General features: G+C 43.6%; 1 protein-coding gene across 3 annotated transcripts in view; it reads right to left on the reverse strand.

Annotated features, from left to right (window-relative positions):
- Positions 1-21,115, reverse strand: part of LOC140460468 (4-galactosyl-N-acetylglucosaminide 3-alpha-L-fucosyltransferase 9-like) — a 139,650-nt gene that overhangs the window by 9,707 nt on the left and 108,828 nt on the right. For all 3 annotated transcript variants that reach the window (XM_072555024.1, XM_072555018.1, XM_072555031.1), the window contains exon 2: positions 2,531-3,994. In XM_072555024.1, the coding sequence (XP_072411125.1) occupies positions 2,910-3,986 (1,077 nt within the window). In that variant the 5' untranslated portion in view covers positions 3,987-3,994 and the 3' untranslated portion in view covers positions 2,531-2,909. The remainder of the gene's footprint in view (positions 1-2,530; positions 3,995-21,115) is intronic.

The following is a 21,115-nucleotide window of genomic DNA, read 5'->3' on the forward strand; positions in this document are numbered from 1 at the left end:
GGATACACCGTCCATCATTTCTACATGAAGTTGGTAGTTGTTCTGCGAGGTAGCCCTTAGATTAGATTCCCTACAGTGTGGAAACAGACCCTTCAGCCCAACAAGTTCCACAACTACCCTCCGAAAAGTAACCCACCCAGACCCATTTCCCTCTGACTAATGCACTTAACACTATGAGCAATGTAGCATGGCCAATTCCCCTGACCTGTACATCTTAGAATTGTGGGAGGAAACAGAAGCACCCAGAGGAAACCCACACAGACACAGGGAGAATGTGCAAACTCCACACAGACAGTCACCCGAGGCTGGAATCGAACCTGGGACCTGGTGCTGTGAGGCAGCCGGGCTAACCACTGAGCCGCCCTTAATTGGCCATTTTGTGCATTAACCAATGACTTTCAAAGATGGATTTGGGAATCGATCTACCCCTGGTGTGACTCCCACCTCGTGTCAAGGAACATAAAATTCAACCCTTTGGATTAGTTGATTATTGAACCCGGTAAGGAATTAAAGTGCAAGGACACTGTGTGAACCACTAGCCCTCATTTGAAGGAAGCATTTTACATGCATCTGCAACTTCCAGCCCAATTTTAAGCCCAAGCCAGTAAACGACAGCATCTCCATGTTGAGAAATAGAATAAAGGCATTTTTTTGTTGAAGAAAACTCATACGCCTTCATAGATTCTTTTAATTGACAAGATAAACGAAGAAGAAAGATATTAGATGAAGAGGAATAGCCAAAACCATGATGGAAGGGCCAGCTTTTAAGGTATGTTTTGATGAAATTCCAGAAGGAAACATCAGTAAAACAGGTGAACGAGATACGGTAGTTCAATTCCACTATGACTAGAATGTTAATTTTAAAATATTGCTGCTTTTTCAATGATGCCAGGACAGATATGAAAAATGATCCAATGGATGGTCTTTTGCATTTTAGGTTTGACCTTGACGTCAAGTCAAATAGAAATCTTAACGTCTCATTCAGTCACCTTGCCTGACCAATTATTGACCAGAAGGCAAGCTCACCATCCAAATGAGGATGGTGGGTGCATTCTAGAAGCTGGAGTATCAGAAGGACTCACTCTAACATGGAGAGTATTACTGCCTCACTGATGCAGGAAATGGTGTGTCTCCTTTATGAGGCCTCTACTCAGCAACTTCCAAAACAGGAAATTAACAAATAGCCACAGCTGTTGAAATCACATTTGTGAAGAGGAGTCCCTGAAATATTTCTGTCTGCATTTTTGCTCCCATACCAGTGCAAAGATTTCTCTAAATAAAGACGACACATAGTTCAGGAAAGGGAGGGGAGTCCAGAATGGATCCTGTCTACCTCCTTGAGGTGACACTATAATAATGGATAAAGAAATCATACAGGTCATTTTCATCATTGATCCTAAATAACGGGCAGTTTAGAATAGGACAATCATTTGTTTTCTTCAAATAGTTGCTTTTTTCTACCTTATATAAATGCAAGCAATGCATGCCCAACCCAGATATTATGCGTTATAAAAAGAAAGCTAACGTTGCATTCTGAATTTAACAACAAAGTAATAAATTGTAGGCTAATAAATAATTAACATCAATGATAGCGATTTATTCAGCATGTATTCAGAACCACTGATTGAGATTGCAACAAGAAGTCCGAGTCTTGACTGTGGAGACAGAAACACACAGCACAGAGGGCCACTTATTGCCACGTTAAGCTTAATTTTAATTATCAGACAGGAAAATGACAATGTGGCTGATTGATCCATTGCGAGAGGCAGCAGACAATTTGGATGGTCAATCTTAACAGCATGCAGTTTTGCCCGGAGACGATAGGTAATTGCTGCCCTCCCACTGAATCTGGGTGTCGGTAGAGTCTCACTGAGGATGCTGTGCTTTGGTACACAGCACGTGGGGGTGGGGGGGGGGGGGTGGGAATTGTGTGGGCAGATTTGCTCCAAGTGTTCCTTATGGAGTCAGAAGTGAGCTCCTACTTCTGTTAGCCCACACAGTAAACGAGAAAAAGCTTGTTGCTGACTCTCTGCTGGCCCTGGACATGATTGCCGACAGATTTTGACAGACACTGCAGTGGCCTCAAGTTAAAATGACAGCTTGCATGACATCATCAAAGCCTGATCTATACATTTAGGGATCATTGTTCTAACACTTGGAAATTTCAAACTCCAGTCAGCCATATTGGGGTTGTTAATAAATGATAAGGTTCTACCCCCTTCTAATGATACCCCTTGTGCTGGCAAATGTTAAGTTTGAGACTACTGCATCTGCTGGTTATTTTGTTAGGCAGATAGGATTTGAAGTGCCTGGAATAAGTGGTTAAACCATTGGTTGAATTTTACTGCCAGTCAAATCGGATTGCTATTACTGTCTATATAGCTGGTCCCCCACGTTAGCTCATCAAATTTTTATAAAATATTAATTACAACAGCAAGGTAAGATTAATTCAGTACTAAACAAAGTAATGCTGCCTTACTTAAAACAGATTAATATTTACAAAACGATAAATGATTTAAAGTTCTTTAACCTGTAATGAAAGTTGAATGATATTTTTCCAGTTAGAGTATCAGATGCGTCGTTCAGGATAGTTTGTCCATAATTTTCAATAAAGATTGTTTTATTTCTAATATTTTATTACAAGTGCCATGGCAAGGCAATGTCAAGTTTCTTTAAACCAAAACAATTTGAATAGCAATTTCAATTTCCAATGGAAGTGAATTTCAGATGAGAATATGATGTTCAGAAATCCACTGCTGAGGTGTCAAAGCCATGGAGACGAGATAAGGTGGTAGATGTATTTTTTTGGTCAAACAAAAGTATTAATCAAAAAACATTTTTTTGGAGAAACATGTCTATGAACTTCCATATTGCTGATGATAACAGTTATCAGAGGCATGTTTTCAAATTCAGTCCCAAAACCAGTTCTCCAAACTAGAACATGATCGATATTCTTGATGTCGTTTTATATTCTCACACACGTTACACGCATGCTCATCCCAGAAACGAGTCATCCGCACTGTGTAATACTTTCTCCATTTGAAGTAGTTCATGTACAAGTCCTCATTATCGTTCAACATGTGCAGGTAAGCTGCAAGTTCCTGAGCTGATTTGAAATCATCCACATGAATGAAGGAATCGGCCGGAATATAATTTTCATAGTTTTTCCTCGATGGCCCCAAGACCACGGGCACAGTGCCAGCAAGCAAGGCGTTGTAGAGCTTTTCAGTTATGTAATCCTCATGTATTGAGTTTTCAAAGGAAAGGTAGAACTTACATTTAGATATTGTAGGGATCAACTTTTCATTGCTCAAGCGGTCCCCAAAGGCTTGCCCATATGTGTTGATTTCAATATATTTGTAGAGTTCATTATAATACTTCACTCTGGCATGGTTAGAGTTCCAGTTGCTTACAACCCAACATACAAGATTGCTTTTACTGGGCAATTCAAAATCTATTGGGACTTTGCTCATTGTTAGACACCCATAAGGCACCTGGATATCTGAATCCCGCCGATATGTCAAAGTCAGGTTGAAGAGTTGGTCGAGTCCTGTCCTTTTTGGAGCATGCGTGGGTGACTCCAGATTCATCCAAACCCATTTCTGAAACCTTGGCCGAGGTTGTGTGGGCAAGTTGGACAAGTCCCCAGTTATGTCTCTGTGATGGAAAAGGACAGCGTGCGACTTGTTAAAGAGGCTCCTATTCACAGTCAAGTGACAGTCATGGATGTTAAACTCCGATTTACAAGAATCGAGCTCAAATGTCTGACCGAAAGGCCAAAGCCAAATCAGCACAATAGTTTTATTCTCCTCAGCACCTGTCCCAAAAATACTCTTCACGCCTGGTGCTGATGTGGCAAATTCCAGTGGAGCATAAATCCAGGTGTTGGATGGTTTTACATACAGCAATGCAGCTAAAAAACAGCCCAAAATAATGATGGACAATAACAGGAAACGGAAAATCCCTTTGTTGGATACTGATGTCATAATGTCTCCTGGAAAGTAAAAAAAAGACTATTAGGATTCTGGGAGTGTAGCACTTCCTTCATTTAAACTGCATTAGTATTTAAGCACAGACTCCCAAATGTGAAGAGGCATATTCATAACCAAATTACAAGAGATAAGATAAAGGAAGTGGCAGAGGAACAATGTTAAAGTAAGCATTAAACAGTGAAAATTAAATGTACCAACAGCATGAAGAAAACAGTGCAAGAGCATAACTGTGTACGGACAACAAAGAATATAATAAATATTGTTAAAATTAGAATATACTAAAGAATGGAAGGAAGGAAGGATTTGTATTTACAATGCCCATTACCAGATTTACAGGTCTGAATTTAATACAGGGGACTTGCGAGCTGGCCGGGCAGTGGTAGACTTTCCCAGGATCAAGGACCCTAGCGGCATTAATCTGCTCCCCCAACCTATCCCAAGACGTTTGACGAACCAGATGCCAGAAGCTATGCTTGCTTGGTACTGACACTGAAGTCAATGACTGTTGCCGATAATTCACCCACTCAAAACCCAGGGTAACCAAGGGACCCCGTCGACTGGTGACTGATGGCCAGCGGGGAATTGTAGGTTAGAGGACATGGGGGAATGAGATCAGCAGAAAAGGCAGGTAACTAGTAGTTAGAAGGGGTCCCTCTATGTCGTGGTGCCAGCTCCTTCAATCAGACCCTAGGTGCCTGACAATGAGCGATTTCCCCCCTACTGCCCCTGAGGCTTGTCAATAAACTTACTTCCTTCTCTTTTTCTCTCTGCAGTCACTCCACCTCAAAATTAAGACTTTCAGACCAAAGTATGATACAGCTTAATGGACAGGTTGTCACCATTTGGATTGACTGGTTACAGGCTTCTCACATTCATTAATGTCAACATTGTCACATTTCAAGGGGACTTTCCGAGTATCTTAGAACTATTTGTTTTTTCATCTACCCCTGGAGTTTGAAAGTTGAGAAACCTGGACCTGATGGAGGAAACACTTACAGTCATCCAGATACAGTATATGGTCCATCATAGTTTGTTTGCAGGAGTTTTATCTGCATTCTGTAGAGTTGGCTTCAAGAAGGACACCAGCATTTATTCAATGGTCCTTCATTGGATCTGGAGATTATGGCAAAAGGACTGCTGGTGGAGTTTCTCCAGTGTCCCTCCTGGCCAGGGCATTATCCACTCCTTTGTCTGTTCAACTGTTCTTCTCTCTCTTTGGGCTCTACTCCTACCTACCGTTACTCCTTATTCCCTCTCCGCACTCCATCTTCTGCATATAAACCAACATTTTCCCAGCTACCATCAGTTATGAGAAAGGGCCATTTGACCGGAAATGTTAACTCTACTTTCTCTCTGAAGATGCTGCCAGACCTGCTGAGCTTTTCCAGCAATTTCTAATTTTGGTTTCTCATGCTCTTCTGTGTTCCTGATAAACCAGGAATCACTGCAGAACAGGAATGAGGTGTTGTCAATTGCTCTATACACTTGGACTTTTGTTGACTTACAGTGGTATTCATTATCAAATACTCCTTGGTTTAGTTTGGGTTTTATAAGATAATGGTTCTGAAATGTTCAATGTTAGAAACAACATTACGCTGTACCCTATCTGAAAATGCCAAAAGAACTTAGGTGAGAAAAGGCAGAACATTTCATCAAGTAATAACCTACATGGTATGTCTTTCAATAATGTTAGCAACAAAATCTAACCTACTACTGCAAGTTGCAGCTGCTTGTTATCATGTTGTAAACTACATTTGAACTCTTTAAACAAAGAGCCTCTTCTCAAGAAGACTCATTGGTAATTTCCTTTGCTACTAGAAACAGCAGTCACTTCAAACACAAGCTGGCAGTAAGTTAGCGAGTTTTGAGAAGATTTGTAGCTCAGGTTGAGGTTCTGGATGTAGGTTGCTCACTGAGCTGGAAGGTTCATTTTCAGACATTTTGTCACCATACTAGGTAACATCTTCAGTGAGCCCCCGGATGAAGCACTGCTGATGATTCCTGCTTTCTATTTATATGTTTAAATATATAAAAACATACAAATAGAAAGCAGGAATCATCAGCAATGCTTCATTTGGAGACTCACTGAAGAGGTTACCTAGTATGGTGATGAAACATCTGAAAATGAACCTTTCAGCTCAGCGAACAAACCTACATCCTGGCAGTAAGTGCCATCACTGCACATACAGCATGGGAATAGTGGTGGGCATTGTTGCTGAATACCACTCAGTCTCAGTGGTAAGATTTCCATTGGACCCAACGGCGGAGAATTCCACATTTATCCAATTACACTGCACCTATAATTTTGGCTCACTCAACTTGTCCAAATCATCCGGTAACATCTTTGCATCCTCCTCACAGTTCACCTTCCCACTCAGCTTTGTGTGATCTGCAAATCTTGAGATATTACATTTAGTTCCCTCACCTGAATCATATACATTGTGAATAACTGAAGTGCAAGCACTGATCCCCGTAGTACCCCAACAATTGCTGCCTGCCCCTCGGTAAAAGACCTGTTTATTTCTATTCTTTATTTCCTGTTTACCAGCCAATTCTCTATCCCTGTCAATAATATACTACTCTCAATCTCATGAGCTTTAATTTTACACATTAATCTCCTATGTGAGATTTAACAAGCTATGTGACACCTTATCAAGACATAAAAGACAAAACAATTCAGCATTCCGCGAATTTCTGGAGAAGTTTAATAATGGTCTTCACAAATTAGTTGAAAACATTTGGAGGTGCCGGTGTTGGGCGGGGGTGTGCAATGTTAAAAATCACACAACACCAGGTTATAGTCCAACAGGTTTACTTGGAAGCACTAGTTTTTGGAGCACTGTTCCTTCATCAGGTGGTTGTGGGATATACAGTTGTAAGACACAGAATTTATGGCTTAAAAATGTGTTGCTGGAAAAGCGCAGCAGATCAGGCAGCATCAAAGGAACAGGAGAATCGACGTTTTGGGCATAAGCCCTTCTTCAGGAATGAGGAGGGTGTGCCAAGCAGGCTAAGATAAAAGGTAGGGAGGAGAGACTTGGGGGAGGGCGTTGGGAATACGATAGGTGGAAGGAGGTTAAGGTGAGGGTGATAGGCCAGAGAGGGGGTGGGGGCGGAGAGGTCGGGAAGAAGATTGCAGGTCAAGAAGGCAGTGCTGAGTCTGAGGGTTAGGACTGAGAAAAGGTGGTGGGAGGGGAAATGAGAAAGCTGTAGAAATCTGTATTCATCCCTTGTGGTTGGAGGGTTTCTAGGCGGAAGATGAGGCGCTCTTCATCCAGACGTTGTGTTGCCATGGTCTGGCGATGGAGGAGGCCAAGGACCTGCATGTCCTTGGCGGAGTGGGAGGGGGAGTTAAAGTGTTCAGCCACGGGGTGGTTGGGTTGGTTGGTGTGTGTGTCCCAGAGGTGTTCTCTGAAACGTTCTGCAAGTAGGCGGCCTGTCTCCCCAATGTATAGGAGGCCACATCAGGTGCAGCGGATGCAGTAGATGATGTGTGTGGAGGTGCAGATGAGTTTCTGATGGATATAGAAGGATCCCTTGGGGCCTTGGAGGGAAGTGAGGGGGGAGGTGTGGGTGCAAGTTTTGCATTTCTTGCAGTTGCAGGGGAAGGTGCCGGGGGTGGGGGTTGGGTTGGTGGGGGGTGTGGATCTGACGAGGGGGTCGCAGAGGGAGTGGTCTTTCCGGAATGCTGATAGGGGTGGGGGGGAAATATATCCTTGGTGATGGGGTCTGTTTGGAGGTGGCGGAAATGACGAAGGATGATACGATGTATCTGGAGGGTGGTGGGGTGGTAGGTGAGGACCAGTGGGGTTCTGTCCTAGTGGTGATTGGAGGGGCGGGGTTCAAGGGCAGAGGACCGGGAAGTGGAGGAGATGCGGTGGAGAGCATCATCAACCACGTCTGAGGGGAAATTGCGGTCTTTGAAGAAGGAGGCCATCTGGGTTGTTCGGTATTGGAATTGGTCCTCCTGGGAGCAGATGCGGCGAATTTATGGCAAAAGTTTACAGTGTGATGTAACTGAAATTATACATTGAAAGAGACCTTGATTGTTTGTTAAGTCTCTCATCTGTTAGAATGACCATGTTAGCTTCTCTTCTTTCATATGTAAATCTCAAAACATCACCCGTTCACAACGCAACGCCATCCATGCTCTTAAAACCAATCACAACATTGTCATCAAACCAGCAGATAAAGGAGAAGCCATCATCATTCAGAATAGAACAGGTTACTGCAAGGAAGTGTACTGACAACTGAACAACAAGGAACACTGCAGGAACTACCGGCCGATCCAACCAAAGAACACACCCGTGAACTAAACACATTGATCAGGACTTTGGATCCAGTCCTTCAGGATTCCCTACACACCCTCATCCCGTGTACTTCTCGTGTAGGTAACTTCTCCTGCCTTCCGAAGATACACAAAGCCAACACACCAGGACGTCCCATCATATCAGGCAATGGGGCCCTGTGTGAGAACCTCTCTGGCTATGTTGAAGGCATCTTGAAACCCATTATAGAGGGGATCCCCAGCTTCTGTCGCGACACTACAGATTTCTTACAGAAATACAGCATCCACAGACCAATCAAACCGGGAACATTCCTTGTCATATTGGACGTTTTAGCACTCTACACCAGCATCCCCCACAATAACGACATCGCAGCAACAGCCTCAGTACCCAACACTAACAATTGCCAATCTCCGAGCACTATCCTACAACTCATCCGCTTAATCCTCGATCACAACATCTTCACCTTTGACAACCAGTTCTTCATCCAGACACATGGAACAGCCATGGGGACCAAATTTGCACCCGAATATGCCAACATCTTCATGCACAGATTTGAACAAGACTTCTTCTCTACGCAGGATCTCCAACCAACATTATACACCAGGTACATTGACGACATTTTCTTCCTCTGGACCGATTGCGAGGAGTCACTGATAAAACTACACAGTGATATCAACAAGTTTCATCCTACCATCAACTCACCATGGACTACTCTCTACTATCTGTCTCATTCTTGGACACATACATGTCCATCAAGTATAGGTGCGGCAGCATCTCACTTTACCACAAAGCCCATGGATAACCTCACAATGCTACAATTCTCCAGCTCCCACCCAAAACATATTAAAACAGCCATCCCCTAAGAACAAGTCCTACTCATACACCGGATCTGTTCAAATGAGGAGGAATGTGACGGGCACCTGGAAGTACTCAGGGATGCCCTCATAACAGCGGGGTATGATGCTCAACCCATCAAACGCCAGTTTCGACACGCCACAGCAAGGAACCGTAATTACTTCCTCAGGAGACAGACACGTGCTGCAACCGACAGGGTACCCTTCATTGTTCAGTACTTCCCAGGAGCTGAAAAACTACGCCATGTTCTTTGCAGCCTGCAACACATTATCAATGAGGAAGAGCACCTCACCAAGACCTTCCCCACACCTCCACTGCTCACCTTTAAACAACCATCAAACCTCAAGCAGATCATTGTTCGTAGCAAACTGCCTGGCTTTCAGGACAACTCCATACAACCCTGTCATGGTAGGCGCTGCAAGACATGTCAGCGTGTGGACATGGATTCCACCATTACGTGTAGGGACAACTCCCACCATGTACGTGGCAGGTACTCATGCGACTTAGCCAATGTTGTCTATCTCATACGCCACAGGCAAGGCTGCCCTGAGGCATGGTACATTGGTGAAACTGAACAGAGGCTACGGCAAAGATGAATGGGCACCGCACAACAATCAACAGACAGGAGTGTTCCCTCCCAGTTGGAGAACACATCAGTGGTCCAGGACATTTGACCTCGTACCTTCAGGTGACCATCTTCCAAGGTGGACTTCGGGACAGGCAGCAGTGAAAAGTGGCCGAGCAGAGGCTGATAGCTAAGTTCGGTACCCATAGGGAGGGCCTCAACCGGGACCTTGGGTTCATGTCACACTACAGGTGACCATCATTGCACTATACACACACACAATCCCATATGCGCGTGTGCACACACACACACACATTTGTGGGGTGAATTTGTACTTGCAGAGTTACATTATACTTTGCTCAAAAACTGAATGAATCCATGTGAGATTCTGTTAATTCATTTTTTAGATTAGAATCAGTCCAAACATTATGGCACAGACAATAGCACACATGGGGCTAACACCTTCAACACATTATCTTGGCTGACACATTCCTGATGAAGGGCTTTTGCCTGAAACGTCGATTTCGCTGCTCGTTGGATGCTGCCTGAACTGCTGTGCTCTTCCAGCACCACTAATCCAGTATTTGGTTTTCAGCATCTGCAGTCATTGTTTTTACCAATTGTTGAAGTTAACCTGAGAATGTAACTTTTAAAAAAAGTTTTGTGATTTACATATGAAAGAAATGAAACTAACATGGTCATTCTAACAGACGAGAGACTCAACAAACAATCAAGGCATTTATCAATGTATAATTTTAGTTACATCACACTGCAAACTTTTGCAATAAATTCTGTCTTACAATTATGTACTCCGCAACCGCCTGATGAAGGAGCAGCACTCCGAAAACTAGTGCTTCCAGTTAAACCTGTTGGACTATAACCTGGTGTTGTGTAGTTGAAAACAGTGACTATGAAGCTTTGAAATCAGAATTCATAAGAGGGAGAATTGTTGTTGGAAGTACTCATGGGTCTTTGTCAGATCTATTACAGTCTAAAGAAGATTTGGCTTTGGAGAAAGCTATTCAGATTGTGCTGGAAGCAGAAAGCAGGAAGAATGCCCAAGACATTATGAGGAGAAGGATAACCTTACGACAGGAGAGCAACAGAATTGATTCAGCTTATAATGTACAAGAGCCTGAAAGATGTATGTGATAAGTCAGCACAAAAAGGAGGCCAAAAGTAGAAACTTAATAGGCTTGAGCGACGTGGACTGTGGTGAGAATTGTGGCAGAATGTTGCAACAAGTCCAGCAAGATATTATCTCACTCAATTCAGGGACAACTTGCTGCATCTTTTATGCATTTGTCAAGTGGTGAGGCATGTTTCTCACTCAGCAGCAGTGGGATAGAGTCATAGAGATGTACAGCATGGAAACAGATCCTTCAGTCCAACCTGTCCATGCTGACCAGCTATCCCAACCCAATCTAGTCCCACCTGCCAGTACCCGGCCCATATCCCTCCAAACCCTTCCTATTCATATACCCATCCAAATGCCTCTTAAATGTTGCAATTGTACCAGCCTCCACCACATCCTCTGGCAGCTCAATCCATACACGTACCACCCTCTGCGTGAAAAAGTTGCTCCTTAGGTCTCTTTTATATCTTTCCTCTCTCACCCGAAACCTATGCCCTCTAGTTCTGGACTCCCCCACCCCAGAGAAAAGACTTTGCCTATTTATCCTATCCATGCCCCTCAGAATTTTGTAAACCTCTATAAGGTCACCCCTCAGCCTTTGACACTCCAGGGAAAACAGTCCAAGCCTGTTCAGCCTCTCCCTATAGCTCAAATCCTCCAACCCTGGCAACATCCTTGTAATTTTTTTCTGAACCCTTTCAAGTTTCACAACATCTTTCCAATAGGAAGGAGACCAGAATTGCACGCAATATTCCAACAGTGGCCTAACCAATGTACTGTACAGTTGCAACATGACCTCCCAACCCCTGTACTCAATACTCTGACCAAGAAAGGAAAGCATACCAAATGCCTTCTTCACTATCCTATCTACCTGCAACTCCACTTTCAAGGAGCTATGAACCTGCACTCCAGGTTCAGCAACACTCCCTAGGACCTTACCATTAAGTGTATAAGTTCTGCTAAGACTTGCTTTCCCAAAATGCAGCACATCGCATTTATCTGAATTAAACTCCATCTGCCACTTCACAGCCCATTGGCCCATCTGGTCCAGATCCTGTTGTAATCTGAGGTAACCCTCTTCGCTGACCACTACATCTCCACTTTTAGTGTCATCTGCAAACTTACTAACTGTACCTCTTATGCTCGCATCCAAATAATTTATGCAAATGACAGAAAGTAGAGGACCCAGCACCGATCTTTGGGGCACTCCACTGGTCACAGCCCTCCAGTCTGAAAAACAACCCTCCACCACTACCCTATGTCTTCTACCTTTGAGAAATGGCTAGTTCTCCCTGTATTCCTTGAGATCTAACCTTGCTAATCAGTCTCCCATGGGGAACCTTGTCGAACGCTTTACTGAAGTCCATATAGATCACATCTACTGCTCTGCCCTCATCAATCCTCTTTGTTACTTCTTCAAAAAACTCAATCAAGTTTGTGAGACATGATTTCTCATGCACAACGCCATGTTGACTATCCCTAATCAGTCCTTGCCTTTCCAAATACATGTACATCCTGTCCCTCAGGATTCCCTCCAACAACTTGCCCACCACCGAGGTCAGGCTCACTGGTCTATAGTTCCCTGGCTTGTCTTTACCACCCTTCTTAAACAGTGGCAGCATGTTTGTCAACCTCCAGTCTTCCGGCACCTCACCTGTGACTATCGATGATACAAATATCTCAGCAAGAGGCCCAGCAATCACTTCTCTAGCTTCCCACAGAGTTCTCGGGTACACCTGATCAGGTCCTGGGGATTTATCCACCTTTACCCTTCAAGACATCCAGCACTTCCTCCTCTGTAATCTGGACATTTTGCAAGATGTCACCATCTATTTCCCTACAGTCTATATCTTCCATATCCTTTTCCACAGTAAATACTGATGCAAAATATTCATTTAATATCTCCCCCATTTTCTGTGGCCCCACACAAAGGCCGCCTTGCTGATCTTTGAGGGTCCCTATTCTCTCCCTAGTTACCCATTTGTCCTTAATATATTTGTAAAATCCCATTGGATTCTCCTTCATCGTATTTGCCAAAGCTAATGCTAATTCAGGGGGAATATTACTTGTTAAATGCGAGTTAATGCTACAACTCACCTCACTAATATTCTTCTCTCTTAGCACAAAGATGTCATGGATTCCTTGTGTGGAAGGCAGAGCAGGTACCTGGCAACTTCAGATCACCACTGGCTGTGAGAAGTCTTCATGTTCCTCACAGGCAACATTTCAGAGCACAAGCCACAGGCATCAGCTGCATTCACACCTCATACACAAACATTAGATTTGTACATTTATCAACCCCTCACAAACATCATGGCATCTTTCTGTCTCAGTTCCAGACCATGTAGGTGGCAAAGATTTGCAATGCAGAATGCTCTGGCTACTAGAGATGAAAGCAAATGAAATCATGACATTTATTGCAAAAGGATTATAGGAGGAAAGAAGTGTTGTTACAGTTATATAAGTCACTGCTGAGACCACACCTGGAGTGTTGTGTCCAGTTTTGGTCTCCATAGTTGGGGAAGGATGTCATTGCACTGGAGGTAGTTTAGAGGAGACTCAGCAGATTGATTCCAGGGATGAAAGGACTGTTGTACGAGGAATGGTTGAATAGCTTTTACTCACTGGAGTTCAGAATGAGGGGGGTGTTCTAACTGAGGTAAAGAAAATGCTAAAGGTGAACAGATGTTCCCCATTGTGGGATAGTCTCCAGCAAGCGGTCATAGATATAGAGTGAGAGGAGGTAGGTTCAAAGTTGACATGAGGAGAAAGTCAAAGGGTTGTGAAATTGTAGAACTCGCTGCCCCAGAAAGAAGTGGAGGCAGAATTCAAGAAAGAAATAAATAAATATGTTTCTGATGAAAAGTGGGATCAAAGGCATTGGGAGCAGGCAGGAGAGTGGAGTTGAGACTAGGTTAAGATCAGCCGTGATCATGTTAAATGGCCTAGTGAGCTGAACTGCCTACTCCTGCTCCTAATTCCTACGTTCCTACATTCCTAAGACTGTAGTAGGGACAGCTTACATGCTGGGACAGGCATTCAGCTCATAAACTGACCAGGCCACATCTGAGAACCTCTCACTTGCTCTCAAAGAACTTATCTGCATCCTCACAGCATCGATGCTATGTCTTGTTTTCCATGCTGTGTGATACCAGTTAGCGTGTTGGCACTTCAACCAGAATCAAAAGCTTTCAGTTTGGTCATACCAATGTGATCTTCTGTGGAGATAGACAGATAGACAGACTCGTGGTTGTTCTTGTCAATAGAAATGTACAAATAAGAGGTTGGTGAGGATGAGTAGGGTTGAGTGTCTTGCTGTATGGCACACCGAGTTGTCAACCTAATACCGAGAGCTGTCTGCACAGCAGTCACACTGCATGTTTATTCAACTAAATAGCCATACTGGAACATGGGTGCAGGACAGTCTTCAGTTCAGTCAAAGAGGGGACTACTTTCTGTTAAAGCTCCTGGTATTGTCAGTTGTGAGCACAATTCACCCACATGCCAGAGGCTTGGCTGTGAACATTCATCTGCTTGGACTGCTAAAGGTCAGAAGGTCTGTCCGACTGCCATCTGCAGAATGGGTAATGGTCTGTCCAAGAAGGGCAGCACCAGCAATCAGGGAATGGAACAAAAACTGATCTGAACTAGCCATTTAAATACACTGGCTACAGGACAGTGGTAAAGACAAGAAGCCACACAAATCTTTAAACAAGTAACGTGAGTAAGCGCTTGAAATGTTATAACACTCAAGGTTTTAGGCTAAATACTAGAAAGTGGGATTGGTGCAGTTGGTCAGCATGGAATCAGTGGGTCAAAGGGTCTCTTCTGTGCAATTTGAGACTCTGAGAGTAAGAGTCGGTCCGAGGCAAGGAATCCTGCAGTGAGTAGCTCATCTCCTGACTCTCCAAAGCCTGTCCACCACCAAGAAGGCACAGGTCAGGAACATGATGGATGAGTGCAGCTCCAATGATGCTTAAAAAGCTTATCAAAGCAGCACATTTGATTGGCATTACATCCACAAACATAAATTTCTTCCACACTGAGACCTAGAAACAGCAGTGTATATGTCTACAAAATGCAATGCAGAAATTCACTGAAGGTCATTAGAGTAAAAGCTTTCAAACCATGACCACTTCCATCTAGAAGGACCAGGGCAATAGATACTTGGGAACATCACCTGCAAGTTCCCCTTCAAACCACTCACCATCCCCAGTTGGAAATATATCACTGTTCATTCAGTGTCATTGAGTTAAAATCCTGGAATACCAACACCCTCCCCCATGCCCCCTCCATCCCCCACACACCCCAAGGGCATTGTGGGTCAACCTACAGCACATGGACTGCAGCACTTCAAGATGGCAGATCACCACCACCATCTCAAGGGCGACTCGGGATGGGCAATAAATGCTGGTCACCCAACAATGCCCCTATCCCATGAGTGAATAAAAAATATCACTCCTAAGGCTTCCTTGGGGGGAGCATAGATGACAAAGGTGATCATCATTCAAGTGTAATGTCAGGGCTCGGGGTAGGGAGGACAGTTGTCAATGTGCTTTGTTTCCATATGGGTGGATGGGTGGAAATGGGCTGTTAGGGCACTGGGAAGTAAAATGGGACATGGAGGTTCTGGTGAGGTATCTGGCATGCCTAATTCTGATGGTGGTCATCACGATTTGCATTCCCTGCCATCATGTACCATTCTCTTGATGTTAAACATGACTGGAAAATGGTTGGTACAATGCTTGTGGTGCGTGCAGTCAGTATCAGTTTGATGGGGAAAAATGTAGGATCCTTGTCTACTGAGCATTAGGGAACAGAAGGGGCAAATACCTGAAACAGGCTGTTATATCTACCCACAGTTGACTGTGACAAAAAGGCTGCAGCATTTCATAGAGCTCAAATTATGGCTTTCATCGGCAGACAACAAAATGTGCCTGAGTCTTAGTAAGATGGAGCTAGAATGTTGACTGTAAGACTCTGTTAAGGCAGCTCAGATGAAAATTGTGTGATTTGAAATTTCTAATTTTTTAAATGAAATAGAAAGGGAAAGCTTGACGCACTTTTGACGAGGACTTTAAAACAATCATAACTACAGATTAGAGTAGACACATGTATTTGTATTATCATATTAGTTTTAATGCATTAAACACTGGAAAATTTAATTAGGTTTCTGTAGGCAGTCAACCTCGGACCCAAAAACTGGTTTCGATAAAAACCCTTGGAGGAACCTTTTCTCTGTCAGCAGGAAGACTAAAACAACAAAAATGTCTCAACAAGATAACCTTGAAGAGTACCAAGACACCATGCCATTGGTGCTTGCATCTTGACCATTCCCATCTCAATGACCATTCCCTTCTCAATGATGCTAAAGTTGGTGACAGTAACTTAAAATGAGGCAAATGCTAACCAAGTGCATGCTGCAGGTAATGGAATCCATTGCTTCATCATCTGTCATGTCGGTTTAACAATGGTCTGTACTGAATGCAGTGAAAGGTTGAAAGATTGATGTGCACCTGGGATGGGAAGGAGGTCATGCTGCAACATTCATTTCTTTCTGATGCAATGCATTGGTCACTTAGACATCACAGCACCTTCAGAAAGTTGATGCCCATGCTGAGACCGAAACTGAAAGAATGATGAAGGGGCAGTATGTCAACTGTATAGAGGAGTGTGTGCAGCCCTCATCTGCAGGGTATAGTACCACTTAGGTCTATTGAGACCCAAGAAAGTATTTTGCTCCTTTTGTTCGTAATGTAGGTCATTTCCACTGAGAGTCCTGTACTTTGCCATTGGTGGGATGTTGGTTACTGTGGCTGAGTTCCTAAGAAGGTGGATGCAAGGGAACTGGAGCCAACAGCAAGCCCTACAACAGCAACAGGCTGCCATGGACGATGAAATGTCTCTTACTCAGAGACAAGTCACAAATGCAGGGCCGCTCGGGATGCATGCAGTTTGTAGAATGGCCATAGATGTTTGACCCACTTGGAGTGAGTAAGGTGCAGTTACAGTACAAGCTAAGTACGCCCAGGGCAAATGCAATGGAATACTGCTAGAGCAGGACCTGAGGACTGTAGGAATGTGTGGTCATTCTCTCCTCGTGGCTGTGAAGGGGACAGCTGCTTTGATAATCTATGCATGGGACACATTTGTGGGATTTCCCAGTCATGCATCCACAAATGCAGAAGGACAGTGACCAATGCCATCTGAGTGAGATCACACTGGATCACTCAGTGCTGCAACCCAGGCAGTCGGCTTCTGAAACAAAACTACCTTCCTGCAGGCACAGATGTCACACATGGTACTGAGAGCATCATATCACGATACTGGAATTCACCGACTGGAAGGACTGCCCTTCAGCCAATGCCCAGGAGAGCTGTGAACACCATTATCACTTCCAGGAGGTATTTGCCCATTACCCTGTCAGCTGCCACAACTGCTACATTCCGGAGCATTCTTACGTTCTTGGTACATTTGAGGGTCCAATTGCCTGCTGTGATCATGGCTCATAACGCCTCTGTGCAACTCCCTCACTGATGCAGAGTGAAGATACAGTGATGCTGGTGGCTTGTTAAGGGCTGTGGTGGAGCAGATGACAGAGCTGCTAGAGATGCAGTTCCACTGCTTGGACTAATCTTGGGAAACCACCAATATAGTCTGGAGAGAGTGTGCGGCATCATTCTGGTGTGTTGAAGAACTGAGGGAATTGGAGGGAATTACAGGGGAGGAAGTGCTGGATGTCTTGAAATGCATAAAAGTGGATAAATCCCCAGAACCTGTTCAGGTGTACCCTCGAACTCTGTGGGAAGCTAGGGAAGTGATTGGTGGGCCCCTTGCTGAGACATTTATATCATCAATAGTAACAGGTGAGGTGCTGGAAGACTGGAGGTTGGCTAATGTGGTGCCACTGTTTAAGAAAGGTGGTAAGGACAAGCCAGGGAACTGTGGACTGGTGAGCCTGACGTCGGTGGTAGACAAGTTGTTGGAGGTAATCCCGAGGGGCAAGATGTACATGTATTTGGAAAGGCAAGGACTGATTAGGAATAGTCAACATGGCTTTGAGTGTGGGAAATCATGTCTCACAAACTTGATTGAGTTTTTGAAGAAGTAACAAAGAGGATTAATGAGGGTAGAGTGGTAGATGTGATCTATGTGGACTTCAGTAAGGCATCCAACAAAGTTCCCCATGGGAGACTGGTTAGCAAGGTTAGATCTCATGGAATACAGGGAGAACTAGCCATTTGGATACAGAACTGGCTCAAAAGGAGAAGACAGAGAGTGGTGGTGGAGGGTTATTTTGCAGACTGGAGGTATAGTTAGTAAGTTTGCAGATGACACCAAAATTGGAGGTGTAGCGGACAGCGAAGAAGGTTACCTCAGATTAAATTTGGATGTTGATCAGATAGGTCAATGGGCTGAGGAGTGGCAGATGGAGTTTTATTTAGATAAATGCAAGGTACCGCATTTTGGGAAAGCAAATTTTAGCAGGACTTATACATTTAATGGTAAGGTCCGTGGGAATGTTGCTGAACAAAGAGACCTTGGAGTGCAGGTTCATAGCTCCTTGAAAGTAGACTCACAGCTAAATAGGATAGTAAAGAAGACATTTGGTATGCTTTCCTTTATTGATCAGAGTATTGAGTACAGGGGTTGGGAGATCATATTGTGGCTGTACAGGACATTGGTTAGGTCACGTTTGGAATATTACATGCAAATCTGGTCGCCTTCCTATCGGAAGGATGCTGTGAAACTTGAAAGATTTACAAGGATGTTGCCAGGGTTGGAGGATTTGAGCTATAGGGAGAGGCTGAATAGGCTGGGCTGTTTTCCCTGGAGCCATCATAGGCTGAGGGGTGACTTTATAGAGGTTTATAAAATCATGAGGGGCATGGATAGGATAAATAGGCAAAGTCTTTTCCCTGGGGCCGGGGAGTCCGGAACTAATGGGATAGTTTCAGGGTGAGAGGGGAAGGATATAAAAGAGACGTAAGAGGCAACATTTTCCCGCAGAGGGTGGTATGTGTATGGAATGAGCTGCCAGAGGAAGTGGTGGTGGCTAGTACAATTACAACATTTAAAACGCATCTGGATAGGTACATGAATAAGAAGGGTTTGGAGGGATATGGACCAGGTGCTGGCAAGTGGGACTAGATTAGGTTGGGATATTTGGTCGGCATGGAAGAGTTGGACCGAAGGGTTTGTTTCCGTGTTGTACGTCCCTATGACTCTATGACTCAGTCTTCTGAGGAAGTGGGCAAGGACATTGAGGAGGAGAAAGCTCTCCATGGATAACAGAACTCAGATGCTACAAGCCAGACAGGACCTGATTGACAGCTGATTGCAGTAGCTGAGAGCTGGATGCAGTAGACCATCATGCAATATTGTAGTCATTGGCCATAATGCCAACATTTGGTTTGATTGTAGGGGCAACAAACAGCTTCTGGTCATTCTGTTGTGTTGACTCTTCAGACTCTGATTTATTTGCAGTATTTTACATTTACTTACATGCTTCTTCTTGCTGAAACACAATGCTGGTTATCCTTTCACTATTAATTACACTAATTGGAGATGGACAATAAATGCTCATCAGCCAGTTGCACCCATGTCCCATGGTAGAGTGAATAAAAGCCCTTAGATTCAGCATTGAAAGGAGAATTACTGGCAGTACTGTAACCATGATGATTGGGATGGTACATACAGCAACTACTTGTAACCAAATTACTTGCTTTGCTCTGGGCAATTGCCCCATCCAAATCCTTTCCATATTCAGATACCCTGAAATCACTCACTTCTACCTATAATCAAAGATCCCAGAATCACCAAACAACTAATATAATCAGACATCTCCAAGTACCCCAATTCCCATATGTCTCTAAACCACCTGCGATTTTTCTAACCCTAACCTTGTAGCCACTCTGTTGTCACAAGCCTACACAACCACCTGACCTGTTGCAACCTATTGCAATCCCTGAGCAGCATAACCTGCTCCAGAGTTGCCACAATTACTTTAGCGAATAAGCAATAAATGCTGGCTAAGCCAGAGAAATCCACAACTCATGGGCAAGTAAACAAAGATCACCACATGATCAGAATATGTAAATAAGTAAATGGTGGACAGACTTTGGGAGACTTGAACTGAATTACTCGCTATAGGATTCCTAGCCTCTGATCTGCTCTTATATGGCTAGTCCAGTTCAGTAGCTGATCAATGATAACCTCCAGTATGTTGATGCCAATGAATGTTAAAAATGTTATGGTGATATTTTCTCTTGTTGAAGATGATTGCCTTTTATTTGTGTGTCATGAATGCTACAAACCACTTTACAGCCCGAGTCTGGATAATATCAAGGTTTTGCTGCATTTGAACATGGACTGCTCCAGTACCTGAGGAGTCACGATTGGTGCTGAATACTATGCAATCATCAGTGACCATCTCCACCTCTGACCCTTGTGGAGAGAAGGTCATTGATGAAGCTGCTAAAGAGGCTGGGCATAGGACATGACCTTAAGGGATTCCTGCAGAGATGTCCTGCAGGAGCTGACGTGATTGACTTCCAACAACCACGATCATTCCTTTTGTGCCACCAATACCTCCAATCAGAGGAAAATTTTCCTACAGTCACCCATTGCTTGATATGCTTGTTGTATTAATTTCTGCATTTAACTGTAGTTTTATTCACTTTCCTTTTGATCAGATCAGATTGGGTTTTTAAAACGGATTTCATTCATTGAAAGCATTTTATCTGTAGGGATGGATCAAAGAATTTGTTGCCAGTGACACAAAAGAATTGCAGGAGAAAGTCTGACCCAATGAACTAATAAAGTTTTATGCATTAACACAAAATCTCTGGATTAAAATGAAACATTGAATTGGACAAATCCAAGATGGCAAGGGTGAACATGTATATATCAAATAGCTTGGTTCAGTTGGTAAGAGAAAGTGAACACATCTCAACTTTTACTCTGAATTACACAAAGCTGAATAACAAAGATACAAATTATTTATTGCAAGTCCTGTTTGTACACGAACAGGTCAGGGACTGAACACTAACATAGTGAGTACATGAGCCATCTGATATCAGAAAATAATTATTTACTTTATTACATGAAATATATTAGATAGAGGTCTACTTCACAGAAAAAGCCACTTCAGTTCACCATGTCTGTGCCTGTTAATATATTCCAATATATATCGAGAAAATGCCAACATTTCATTTTGGCACAAAAAAAGCTGTGAAGTGGTGCTTAACATTTGACATATAATAAACATAAATACAGT

The sequence above is a fragment of the Chiloscyllium punctatum genome, chromosome 3, assembly GCF_047496795.1.
Source record: "Chiloscyllium punctatum isolate Juve2018m chromosome 3, sChiPun1.3, whole genome shotgun sequence".
NCBI classification, from domain to species: domain Eukaryota; kingdom Metazoa; phylum Chordata; class Chondrichthyes; order Orectolobiformes; family Hemiscylliidae; genus Chiloscyllium; species Chiloscyllium punctatum.